Here is a 13917-nt window from a genome sequence, read left to right as displayed (position 1 = left end):
ATTAGAGATTATTCTTCGACCACTATTTTGACCCAAAAATCCAAATTTGAAGAAAATTGCCGACCCGAAGGTATACTGTAACCTTAAGTTCTAAAATAGGCAAGAGCCCCAGGAGATAATATAAATATTGCAATTATATTGACATTCACTGTATGAATATTGTCCTCTTTACGTTTTATAATTGTTGTCGAAGCTGTTTTCAATTGGGCTTCGTGAGACGAAAACGTTAGCAATCACTTTAACCAATCACGAATGACACAGACAATCTATTGAACCAAGAACTTCAAACAAATCAGTGTAGCCGACGCGACGCGCGAAAAAACGCGCGGAAGCGATTCTTGATTAGTTCGGATTTTTGTTCTGAATGGATGAGAAACTGGTGCCAGTTTTTTTAGCCAATCGCGCCGCGTAATAATGCAAAACCAAAGCTAATGTAAATCGCTTTCGACACTCAAGTGAAAACCGTTCTGAAAGCAGAAATTGTCTAAATTGAACACATAACAAAGTTTTCAGCACCCCAGCCGATGAAGCCCGATTAAAGCCCCGCGTCTTTGACCAAAAACAATTATTGGAAGATTGATTGGCATTGAAATTTTGGTCAGAATATAAATTGAAAGACAATTTTGGCTTCCCGATCGGAAAGTTTTCGAAATCAAACGGGACGTCTTGAAGGGTAGTCCAAAGTTTCCAACCGATATATCCGAGTGGAAAATGTGCTTACCATTTGCAATTCTTTACTGCCATCTTGGACTTATGATCAGGTCGAACTCGTCCTAGGCTTCTCTCGGTAAATTGGGTTTTTTTGAGTTAATGGTAAAATGGTCAATTCGAACGGAACTTACGATTAGGCATTTTTGCTTGTCATTTGCACAGACCTTTGACAAACCAGTTTCGCCTTGTAAATGTTAAACAACCCAGAACTTTGGTAAACTTTACCCAGGCTTGCTCTTCAATCAGTTGAACTTGCCATGAAGATAGCGCCGTCTATAAAGATGGCGACCAAGCGAAGTCACTGGACTGGGGCAGGGACACTTCTGAGATTGCAGTCAACCGGAAGACCTAGTTAGTTTAGAGGAGCGTCTTTTTCTTCTGGGGCATAAAAAACGAATATTAAGTGTATCATAGTCACTTGTACATCATCCCCCAGAATTGGTAAGCTGTCCCAATGGGGACTTGTGCGTACTTTACGAAACACCGTTTTGAATCTAGCACCGTACTTTTGGCTTATTTTTATAAGCCTGTTTAAATATATCCTCTAGATCTCCTGTCCACTTTCAACCAATCAATCCGTCAATCAATCAATCAATCAATCAGTCAGTCAGTCAGTCAGTCAGTCAATCAATCAATTTATTAGTGTCAAAACCTTGGATATGGAGACCTTTCGCTCACCTTTTACTTAATTATTTTTTACCATATAGTAAATAGATAGATAGATCGAAAGACAGACAGGTAGATAATTTCGTTTACAAAAACGGTAAAATTAATAAATTTCAACCCCACTTCGACTATTTTTCAACTCCACTTCGATTATTGCAATACTATATGGAACAACTGTAAGAACTGATAAAGGGTTCGCTAAAAAGCTTCAGAAACTTCAGAATTTTGTCGCTCATTATGGTTGCAGTCTCGATGATCTGTTTTTCTGATCTGAATTTCATGCTGCATTTTCAAGCTGAAAGAAAAAGCCTGAATCAAAACAAAATGTCGTCAAATTTAAACATCTTAAGACATCTTAATCCGGACATTTTTTTTTTTTTTTTATTCCGAACCTTTGTTTAAACGCAAACTGTGTGATGTTTTTTTATCATAATGTTAATTTACCTCTGGTGCAATGTCCCATTAAAGCACCAGGGGCCCGTTTCTCGAAAGCCCCGAAATGTTTTCGCACCCGGAAAGCCGTAGCAAAATCTCAAACCAGATGATTACAGAGTTGTTTTATTCGCATATTCTTAATATAAACAGAGGTTCTCTTCATACAAGAAGTTTCAGGCGTATACACTTCTCCGTTTTCAGATACAGATGAACTAAAAATTGCTTTACGGGTCCGAAACATTTCCGGGGCTTTAGAGAAACGGGCCCCAGGTCTGTAAATTTAAGATTTACAGACAGTTCATTAAGTTTGTTCATGATATGGTTCAGATCCTCCACCGATTCAAGGAACTATCGAATTATTACCACAAATTGGATTGAAGAAGGTCCAGTGCTCTAAATAATTAAGAGGAATTGTGCTCGGCAACTTTCGAGCAACTTTTGGCGTTTGGAGCAACTTTTTGCGGTACTAGCAACGTCGAGCAAGTTTTGCCTTTTTGAGCAACTTTTGAGCAAATTATTGGTTCAGGGCTCATATCAGCCACGAAAAAGTCAACGATTTCATAGAAAAACTTGTGATTGGTTAAGAACCATGACCGCGGATCCATTGTGAACTGCTTTTTACTTTTGACCTACCGAACTTTAAGTTAACGCTAGGGAAAAACGCATTTAGAATTTCAGGCGCGGTTCTTTTTAATGATTTACCCACATCAGTAAAAGAAGCCACCTCGCTTTCCATTTTTAAGAACTCTCTTAGTTTTCATTTTAGCAATTAGTTTTCTACCAATGTAATACTTAGATATACTTTGTTCTCTTTTGTTGTATTGATCTAGAAAAATCGTACTTCATAGATATGTAATTTCCTTCTTATTCAATTTTTAAACTCCTTGTTCATAACTTTGCGGTAATTTTTATATCCTGAATTTTTTATCATGTAGTCTTGATTTTGCGCAGGACCGCTTTTGATACCGGCCTATGGCTGATGGGACTACCCTGCCTAAATAATCAAGGATGACTTGACTTGACTTGACTTGACCAGACTCGACTTCCAGTAGTCCAAACAAGCATGTTCTTCCCTCTCCATACGACCATTGATACGTTTAAAATAATTTGAGGTTTACACTAATGTAAACGTTTCCATATTTGAGGCTCACAGTTTGATTTTGGTTATGAAACGGAGCCCACCTACCCCTCCCCCATTTCTCGTATTTCAAATCAATATTAGTCATCATTTCAATGCTATCTGGATGAGGAGAGATTGGATACTAGTTATCTCTTCTTGTCACATCACGTGTTCGCTATCAACAACCTTTCTAGTCTATTATCACCTACTCAATATATTTCACCTTCTATGAACCTGTTATAACTTATTTTACGCTACTTTATTCATATTTACATAACTTAAAATGAAGCTCTTCCGATACAAAAAGCCATTTCTACAAACCGAATAAAAATATCGACAAAAATTCTGCTCCCCTCTTCGATCATAACGCTTCCCACAGATAAGAGATCCTTTCAGGGACTGAGGGGGAGAAGTGACGAGACATTAACGTTCAAAGCAACTTTTAAACCTATAAAAACTACATTCTTCTTATTACATCTTTCGCTTTTGAGAACTTATTATGATGCTTAAACGGATTAGCCGATCAGAAAAGCAAACAATAACAAACTAGCGTTTCATCGAGATCAAAATTTCACGTTTAGTCGATCAGAACACAAAAGTGGAATACTCCCAATCCGTTCCACAAAAATGCTGGTTTACTCCCTTCCCAGCACCCTTCCCCCTAACATAAAAGAATCTAAGTATAGATAAATTCCCCTATCTCGAACCCTCAAGGAAAACGAAAAGAATGGCTTGAGAAAACGGTGGTTTGAAATAGCCGATATTAAATGACTGAAAAGTATACTCAAGGGGGAAAAAGTAGTTTGAGATAGTGAGGTTCTACTCTATCCCTGATTGGAAGGAATGTTCTTGAATTTTTGTGGTATGTTAATACCATTATAGTGAAGAAATATTTACATAATGTTTGGTCAATTGTCACCTAGCTATTTAATACATTTATATAGCTATCTCTACTAGTAACGAACGTACATCTAAGTCTGAGAAGTAAAGAATTCATCGAGTATCGTGTTTTCGTTATCACTCAGTGAACGAAGGATAGTCCTTGGTTTTAACTCGGCGCTGTACACTTCTTTTTCATTATCGTTGATTTGAGAGATTTTCAGAGATTCGGGAGTGGCTTCAAACAGAGTGAACGCTCCACTCTCGCCATTGAAAAATCTGAAAATAAGACAAAACGAACAAAGTTTGTGAGCCTTCTAAAGGAACCATTTCTATAAAAAAAATTGTATCAGCCCTACTGCTACTTCGAGAGAGTTACGCACGCTCAATTTGATTTCTCGCGCGCAAGTAACAACCAATCAGAAACAGTGCAGAGGTGTTCGTGGTGTTACGTCATTAATATTAAGTTGCTGACAGAGACAGAGACTGATTGACAAACCAAACAGATCGACCAGGCAGACAGATGAAACAGACATGACAGAAAGACAGACAGACAGACAGACAAAGCTGCCACACTGCTGTCTGCTGACGCTGAACAGGGAGACCAAACAAACAGAAAGACTAGACAGACAGATAAACAACACACCAGAAGACATACAGTAAACAAAGACTGTACCGACAGACGAATAAGACAGATCTAGATAGAAAGAGTAACTAGACAGGCCGGACATACCAAACAGAAAGATAGGACTGGCAGATAGGCAGACCAAGCAAACAGAAAGACCAGACAGACAGGCATAAAGACAGGCATAAGGACAGCTCACTCAGACAGACAGACTGACAGACAGCTCAGAAAGACATACAGACAGACAGCTCAGGCAGGTGGTTAGACAGACAAACAGATTGATTTACAGACAGACAGATAGACAGAGAGAGAGACAGAATGACAGACAGACAGACAGACAAACAGCCATGCAGACAGATAGAGCTGAGATAAACAGACAGACCAAACAGACGACGAGATAAATAGGCACACAGAGGAAAAATTGACGACGTAAGTGCCGGATCTTCTTGTAGAAGAAAACTATGATCATATATTCTTCACTTACTTGAGTGATGTTTGGACTCTATGTCTATGCATCGGGACCGGACTGTAAAAATTGCCATTTCCAGTCACGAAGTAGTGCACGTTAGAGTGCTCTTCTTTGAGGTGCTGCAAATAACCAACAGAAACACTCAAAGTATTGGTCTCATATTACTCATACCCGGACGTTCACATTTTACCCGAGAAGTTAGCAGATATCTTGCTCGGATGGTAGAGGAAGCGCGGGTGGAGGGGGAGGGGGGGGGGGGGGGAGTAACTGTGACCTTTAGATCGGAGTAAGAGTACCAGACTGAGAAAGAGTTTCCCTTTTTAAAACTAGTGCCTACGTACGATTTGATAATCATATTTCCATCCAATCTCCTATCGATAGTCTCTTACAAAACTGGTCAACAACAGAAAAGAGTCAGGGCTCTGAGAAGGTGACTGGATGTGAAATATATCAAACACGAGAGACGGTGTTCCATCCAGATACCCAAACACCGAGATGTGAGTTGAAAATACGACGCGCAGCGGAGTATTTTTGACGAAATTCGAGTTGTTTGGATGGCCAATGAAACACTGTCTCGAGTGTTTGATATATCTTCTTAATCGAAACAAAAACTAAGGAGTAAACGAAGAAGTAAAATCGTCAAAACCTATGCTAATTAAGACCAGGTATCCAAACCTCCTTTACAGTTGTGATTTTCTTTGTTTTAACTTGACGAGTTATTAATGAGTTTTAGAATGGAATTTGAGACTCCTAATCGATCTCGCACTCATACCGCTATCTAAAAGTCTCTGTTTGATTCTCTTGTAGCCTCACGTTTAAAAGATCCTTTATTGATTGTCGAGGACTGAACGACCTACTTTCTCTCGCAAGCCGCCGAGAATACATAATTTTCGAAAACATATTCTAAAATACCTCTAGAGGTTCTTCTCTTTCTCAGTTGAAACGAAAACGCCAAAAAGGCCGATTACCATACGCGCTATTCTCCAGCTTACAATCTCCATCAAAACCGCGCTGTGGGTTCTGTTGACAACCCAGGAAGATTTTTACAATGATCTGCCTCTCGTCTGTTCAGTTAATTTTGGAAGAATCGTTCCCATTATTCAAAGATTACTTAATTAAAGCAGATTTATTTTTTCGGCAAATTGCAAGCGCGCACCCATTGTTCCATCAGATTTTGATTTTTGTCCCAGTGGAGAGTGGATTTTTTAAGTACGCATGCGCGAGACATCGAAACGGTTACGCGAGATATACGCTGGACTCAGCAAGCACTGCAGGATGGGAAGTGTTACTCACCTGCAGATTGTGATCGTGACCACTCAGGTAAGCCGTGACGTCATTCTCTTCCAGCAATGGCTTGAGTTTAGATTCCAAATATTGAGTGTTGCCATGAACACCGGCTGACAGGACTGGATGGTGACCAGCCACTATGAGATAGTCAGCGCTGAAACGCAATTAAATATAAGTTAAATGAGCTCTTACTAAAATTTAAAATAAATTAAGTTACTCGAGCACAGCCATGGTCATACGGAGGATTAAGGTCTACGCTGGACATGTGACACGTAAGACACGTGACACGAGACACGTGAGACTATACTACAGAAGCTCTGTGTGAGTGTGGCCGGCAAGACTCACACTGAATTAGGCCATGCGTTGGACACGTTGTTAACACGTGTTGTATTGTTTATGACGTAACGGATTCTATGATCAAGTAAACCGCTTGCCTTTTTAAGTATTTCTTATCCGTTTTTGCTATTGCCCCATATTTTAAAATCTAAGTAATAATTCTCCTTACTGAGAGCCTACATTGTCATTCCTGCCAGTGATGAGAAAGTGGTACACGAGCAATAAAATACTCACCTGGAATCTCTGAGCGTCCTTTCTATCCATCTCAGTTGCTCTTGAGGACCGGGCAAATCCTTTAAATGCCTCTGACTAGACAAAAAAAAGGGAAATTCAAATGAGCAGTTGAACAGAGTGCGTCTTAATTTTTTTAACCATTATCAGCTATTACGCTAGCTCGTGAAACCTTTTCCATGTATGCGCACAGATGGCTGATGTGAAACCAGTGCTGACTTTCATATACAACGTTTGGACTATCTTTCTCGTTTGGCCTCGAGGTTTACACAGTGCCACTTTTGACAATCGCAAAATAGGAGTCACCTAACCTGGGACGGACTTCATGAAACTGGTCCAGTGGATCAGTCAGTGAAGACTTGCGCCTTGCCGTTAACTAGAATAGTATTATTAATAATAGTAAATGATAGTAAATTCTACTTACTGTTTACAGCAGAGTAAGGTCGTATCTATCATTACCAGCTGAACTGTTTTGGATGATCCGGGTATCTCCAAAACTGAAACATTGAGAGATATATGAAGATAACGCCAATTTTTTTTTTAATTTTTTCTTTTTCTTTCAGGATGTCAAGGGCAAAGAATGAAAAAAAAATGCTTTGGTGTATATCGTCATTATTTACGTAGCATGATGCCAAAAGCACGGAAATTATATGAAAACTTCAAAAATTCTTTTATTCCATCGCATTGGTTGGTTATGACTTACATCCACACGAGGGTTACTTGATGTTTCGAATTCGGGATTATGTAGATTGTCAGTTGAACTGCCTTTGGATTAGCGCGACATGCAGTCGCAACCCCATATTTAACCAGCCAGGTCTAAAATGACTTGTTTAAATATATTGTGACACGTGTATACAAGCTTGTATCAACGTTTAAATTGTCTTTGTTGGGTAACTTAAAATACCATCAACATAGCGATGTCACGGACGATGTATCTTGAAAAAGACAGTCCTAATAATTTTTCAACTTTGTCATTTGTAATCTGTTTAAATTTTCCTTACTTTATCCGTGGACTTTTCTCTCTTTGGTATTTTTTCCACTTTGGAAAATTATCATTTTGTAGTTCCTTCAGTCTGAAAGTAATTGAATAAGTAAAATGCTCCTTCATCTGAGTGGAGAGGTTTTGGGTATTCACCAGATAGAACGGAATGCTTGAACATAGAAACCTGGTTTAAAATAATAGGATTTCACCGACGGATAGTAAATAACTCTTCTCTCAATAGCAGTTTATGGTCAAATTTAGCCCTCCAGGCCAGCGCTTGAACATTAACTACTTATAAACTTATATAAACCAATACCTTCTAGCGGTTAACCCTATTATGACATTCTGATTGAAGAAAACGGTCTTTTTTTTTTTTTTTTTTTTTTTGATGCTTGTATAAATAGATGAAAACAACGCAAACGGAAATTCTGTTAGAGATTTGGAGTTCCCTCTGAACGTACGGATTTATTTTTTTTCTTTTTTCGAGTTGGACATTTTCCATTACCTTTTCACATTTCCATGATACCATTTGCATTTGTGATCGGGCACGCGAGAGGTAGCTGCAATCTTTATAGTCGAATAGGAATTTAAGAAAAATGACCCCAAACTGTCATTTCCGTCCCCCAAAACACGATAAACGCACGATAAACGGTCGAAACTTCTCGGACCTTCTCGAGAAGTGCTTCAGACTTCCAATTTGGATAATTCACACCATAAACAGGGGTGCCTATAAATGGCACACGACAAATCTCCATTGGAATTTCCGCTCGATTTTTGCAACAAGGAATTAAATTTCCCTTCTGGAATATTTTTATTGTTATTATTATTATTATTATTATTATTGTTATTATTATTATTATTGTTATTATTGTTATTATTGTTATTATTGTTATTATTATTATTATTATTATTATTATTAGCATCCATTTTTTTAAGCCATTGTCAGGGGTCTGTCATTTATTTTAATTTCTTACCTTTAGTGTAAAAGAAATCCGGAAAGTGCCAGCGAGGGGAAATCTTAGTGTAAGCTATCTGTGCAGAGACGTTAGAGGCGTGATCGTGATTTCCAGCAATCATGTACCACGTGGCTGCTTTTAGGACGGGGCTCGTGTACACACGCTCAAAAGTCGAACAAAAGCGAGGATCTTCAACCGACTTCACACCCTCGTAATAAAAATTGTCGCCTAATCCAATGATGAATTTTACTTCTTTTAAATCGGCTTTCTAAAAAAAAATGTAAATGAAAACACCAATTAGACAATACATTTATGTATGGTCCCTGTCTTACAATTTTCAAAATGGCTTGACCGCTGTATGTCTTAGACGCATTCTGCACGTTTACAAAGAAAACAAAGTGCCGAGTAAAAAAACGGCAGCATTATGTGTAAAGGAGTATGTTATTGATCAAATAGCATGGAGATGGCTGCATGTTGACCAATTCCTCTTTTGTGTGCTAATATAATATGGATCGAAACGCAGTCGACAGGTCCATGAACGCACACACAAAGAAAAACGAATAAGGCCAGTTTCCAGTCATCTTGCTAAATACAAATATTATATGGGTATAGAAAACCATTGTCTTGTCGGGCACAGCGGGATAATCCCGAGTAGGCAAGATAACCCCATCTTGTCGGCAGGGGTAGCCAATCACAGCTCAGGATTTGATCATGCTAGAAGTTTCATTCATTGGTTTAATTTTCATTATGCAAATTTCAAGCGTGACCAGTAACATTGCCTCTAAATTTGTAAAAGAATACAAAAGAAAATGCAAATGGATTCAGATTACTTTTCGATATGCATTAGCTCTTGAACGAGCAAGAGTGAAAACTCTGCTTTTGTGAAGGCGTGATGGCCTCATGGTTAGTGCGCGCGAGTCCGGATCGAGCGGTCCGTGTTAGAGCCCTGGCCGGGGACACTGTTTTGTGTTCTTGAGCAAGACACTTCACTTACACAACGTCTCTCTCCGCCCAGGTGTATAGATGGGTACCGGCGAATTTAATGCTGGGATAGATGGATGGACTAGCATCCCATCCAGGGAGGAGTAGAAATGCTCCTGGTCGCTTCATGCTACAAAAACAGGGGATAAGCGCCGGCCTGATGAGCCTCTTGGCTCGCATGCGGACTTTATCTTTAAACTTTATCCAAGCGTTTGAATAGATTATTTTCATTCACGAGTTTTGTGACGAAGCCTTGAACAACGAAAATGAAAGCTCCGAGGAAAGCTCTTGAAAGGCCAAAAATATATGTCTTTATTAACCAAGCGTGAGGGCCGTACCAGGAGAATATCGGCCCGAGGTTTTGACAGTACAGACCAAGAACAGCGAGTTCCGTACAGCAAAGACCGAGGGCCGATATTCTCTCAGTACGGCCTTTATGCTTGGTTAATAAGAGATTTATTACATGGCTGAAATTGTTCAGGAAAAAAAAATTCCCCCAATTACGGACTGGAAAGAGGCACAGTTAACTTCCAACGCGTAATTCTGAGATCGACTCGGCGTTTACTCACGTTAACTTTGATATTCTCAAAGAAAAAGAAGGACAAGAGAATTAGAAAAAAGGGGAAAAGAACTTGTTACGAGTAAGTTAATAGGCTTTTGGCAAACTAAGTAAGCCCCCACAAAACAACTAGAAAATCGTCAATAGTGGCGGCAAGGGATCATTCGGAACAGTCCAGGTCCAATACTTAGAAAACTTTAGACCGGCTATGGAGCAATTTGATTGGTTGATTTTAGTTACTGGCCCTCTAAAGAAGTCAGTATGATAAAGTCGTTATACAGTCTTGAAACTTTATCTTTAGTAATTTCTCTTTTCTGTAATCGCGTGAGTGGCTTACAACCATAATTTTATCTTTATTGTTCTGTGAAATCTACTCATTCAAAAATCCAGAGATGATCGCTTATGGCAAAGCAAGACGGCAATAACCTTCTAGAAGGCTGTCACAGCCATATGACAGCCATATGATCGCGTTATATGTTTGAGATGCTGTCTTCCCTAAAATTATTCATGATGAATATTTGTGGTTCTTGCTATACTCCGATCGAATTACCTCACTAGACATATGAGTCCCATGTGGGATCTGGAGTGCAAGTCACGGGAAGAGTAGGTCAAGGTTACTGCAGAGTTTTCATTAGTGCAAAATTAACTATTGACAATGTGAGAGTTTTACAGATTGTTAAATATAACTATGGGTCAAATAATTTTGCCACCCACTCAAGTGAAATATTTTTAACGAACTCTCACATGTTCAATATTTTTTCTATTGAGCTGGAACTTTGTACATGTCTTAATTTTGCTCTGCTCTTTTCGATTCTGAAAATGTTTTTCTAGTCGCTTGTCGTTCAAGGATTGAGAATTTGTCCCGTGACGCCGTCATGATACAGGGATGAATCCTCAGGGATTAACGACACGTTATCGCACATCTCCGTTGGACTGCAGCGTATTATCTCGCTGAACAGAAGGCAATAAAACATCATATCAAACACCCTACCGTGATAAAAGAATAAAGCTTAAGGCAGGGATTCGAAACCGCAAAATGTCCAAGATTAATGGACGAAAGAAGTGGGTCCAAACAGCTGTTGTCAAACAATGAAACCATTAAACAAACATGATTTACACACTAACATTAGCAAGTCTATTAAAACGTCGCGTAGTGAAGGAGTTGATTTGTTGCTAAGTACAGAAATGCTTTTCACTGACAGCAGTGACTGCCCCAAGTTAACAAAATAAACTCCTGTACTTAACTAAACTACCCAAGAAAAAAATGCCCAAAGCAGCTTAAAAATCTGACATAAATCCCTGCCTTAGAGGCTATAACTACGCTTGACATATTTTGATTCGTGAGAGCGCGCACTAATTTTTATTTACGAAAGCTGAGCATATTTTACGATTCAAAGTAACATTTGTGAACTTTGACGCCTAGAGTGCAATTCAGTCTCCAAGTCACTGGGAACATTGGCCGCGTCAATGAACCACTGAACGAATATTTCAGGGATCTGAGATGCTCCCTTAGCAACTGTAAAAGAGAAAAAACAGCTTCAAATTTGCATAATGAACTTTGAAAAAATTGAGGAAATTCTTGAATCCTTTGACAGAGATTACTAAAGTTAAAAGATTCCGATTTCGATATGATCTTAAAGTTCGTTACTATAAAATGTCAAAGCCAAACCGCTTGTCAAAACTCTATCCAAGAACCTCTCTTACCCAGATTACGATAAGCATTTTTTTCTGAATTTTTTTCACTTTATTTAGCACCAAATGATATTTTCAAAAATACTGCCTTCCTATTGCAACCCCCTTTCAGCACTTTTCCAACTCCAGATCTAGAATTCAATCGCTTTGGTTGCCCTGTAAAAGAAGCTTAAAGTAGCACCTAACTAAATTTCAGTGTGCAGTTGCTTGTGAAGTTGCATGTGGATCAATTGGTTCTTCGCTAAATAATTTATTAGCTCCCTGATCGCGAACACAACCAATACTTCCGGAAGATTTAGCACTAAGTCGTCCGGTCAAATGAAAATCATCCCTCGGGGCGCCTTAAGTTCTGAGTTATTTTTAAGTTTAATCACCACAGAAACCAATTGATAAGTCGAGCGAATAATACACATTAAAACATATAAAGCCAAAAGCTCTGTTCCCTTAGCTAGTTCAAGTAGAGGCCACCCGTTAAATTTGAATAGGTGAATACAAGCAACCAGTAATAAAGAGATAAGGGATCATAAAACTAAGAGCAAAAGCGTCGTGAAATCAAAAAGCGACTCTTTATAAACTCGTACCTTTCCCATAACTTTCGCTATCTTCTTTTGCATGTACGTGGAATACGGTGGAAGTGGGATCCCGCCGAAGTCTCCGATCGCAGCGAACGTGAGCCTTGGATATTCCGTAGCGCCAACACGGAAACATATCTGTAAAAACAGGAACAGTGACAAGAGCCTAACCTCCTCCATTCATTCCCGGCCATGAGTTCGTTCGATCGACGTCTTTATACTCCACCTTTGTGGCCCCTCATGTTATTAATAAATCTTCGAACCCTGTTCATGTAAGTTGTCAAAATAACCAACATCGCGGTGACGTCAACAATGGTTGGTTTTGGCTGCGCATGCGTACTGCCACCTGTGTCAACAATCCAGAGCAGAGATATTTTTAAAGTGCACGACTGCTGTCTACACTTGACACCTTCATTATAACGGTTGAACGAACAGTGGGAAAAAGAACCTTGATAGTTATTAAACCACAACAAACACAGCTCTTAGTAGATTGCACCAGGTGGTAATATAATTTGTTGCAAGGACTGTTCAGTCTCCAACATATCCCCTCTTGTGGGACTAGACAAATTCCCCTGACCTGTCGCAGTAATATGAATGTCATTTCACTCGAATAATGTCGATTCACTTCCAAGCAGCCTTGAAATACGTATAACACAGATTTTCATGGTAACTTGCACAATCTGGTAAACACTACGGAATGAATCGAACTCAATTTTTTCGGCCTCCTAGCTTAAATGCAGGAAAAAACGTAACATCATCCGCATTGAGGAAGCTTGCTGTTGTAAGTAGGCTAGTACTAGATTTCCCCCATCTCTTGGCACTGTGTATTCTCCCTTTATCACTAACAAACATTCATAAAAAAGGTCTAAAGCTATGGATCGTGTTTTGTTTGGACTAAGTCGTTTGACAGGCCTTAAAGGAATGCATAAATCGAAAGACGTGTGTAGTGCTTAAATAGATGTCGACCTTTTGCCGTTTTGAAATGTTCGCAGCCGTCTGCAAATTTACTGACGCCTTGCAAAAAAGGATTTTAAATATTTTGGCAAAAAATGAAAATTGTACTTATCCAACTTGAGGTTGGAGATTAAGATGTTACTGGTAGATGCAGACGTACGCTTGTCCGTAAAACTTAAAATATTTCTTCCTGTGGTCCGCCTTTCTTGATAATTCCACAACCTTTAAGACACATTTCAGACTGTTTTTAAAATGCAGCTTATTAAAGGTTTAGGACAATCAAAACAACAAATAGACAGGCAACATCAAGGCAAACATCTATTTTTTTTTTCTTTTTTTGCTAAACTGAAAGATAATCACAAAAAATTGTTGATCTTGTTTTTATTCGTATTATGACGAATTCAATGCACTTTTTATAAAAACGTTTCATTGTTCTGCTTTCATCCTTTAAATTTTCCAAAC

General features: G+C 38.9%; 1 protein-coding gene across 1 annotated transcript; it reads right to left on the bottom strand.

Annotated features, from left to right (window-relative positions):
* Positions 1-2484: 2484 nt before the first annotated feature.
* On the bottom strand, positions 2485-13223 carry LOC149106204 (tartrate-resistant acid phosphatase type 5-like). Its single transcript, XM_089297746.1, has 7 exons — positions 12511-13223; positions 8716-8965; positions 7184-7256; positions 6763-6837; positions 6199-6346; positions 4921-5024; positions 2485-4090 (listed from the first exon to the last, which is right to left on the bottom strand). The coding sequence occupies exons 1-7, from the start codon at positions 12679-12681 to the stop codon at positions 3904-3906; spliced, it is 1008 nt and encodes a 335-aa protein (XP_089153872.1). The 5' UTR covers positions 12682-13223; the 3' UTR covers positions 2485-3903.
* Positions 13224-13917: the final 694 nt, after the last annotated feature.

The sequence above is a fragment of the Orbicella faveolata genome, unplaced genomic scaffold (assembly GCF_042242905.1).
Source record: "Orbicella faveolata isolate gen_17 unplaced genomic scaffold, um_ofav_v1 contig_3, whole genome shotgun sequence".
NCBI lineage: Eukaryota > Metazoa > Cnidaria > Anthozoa > Scleractinia > Merulinidae > Orbicella > Orbicella faveolata.
This window is presented reverse-complemented; position numbering and strand designations above follow the sequence as displayed.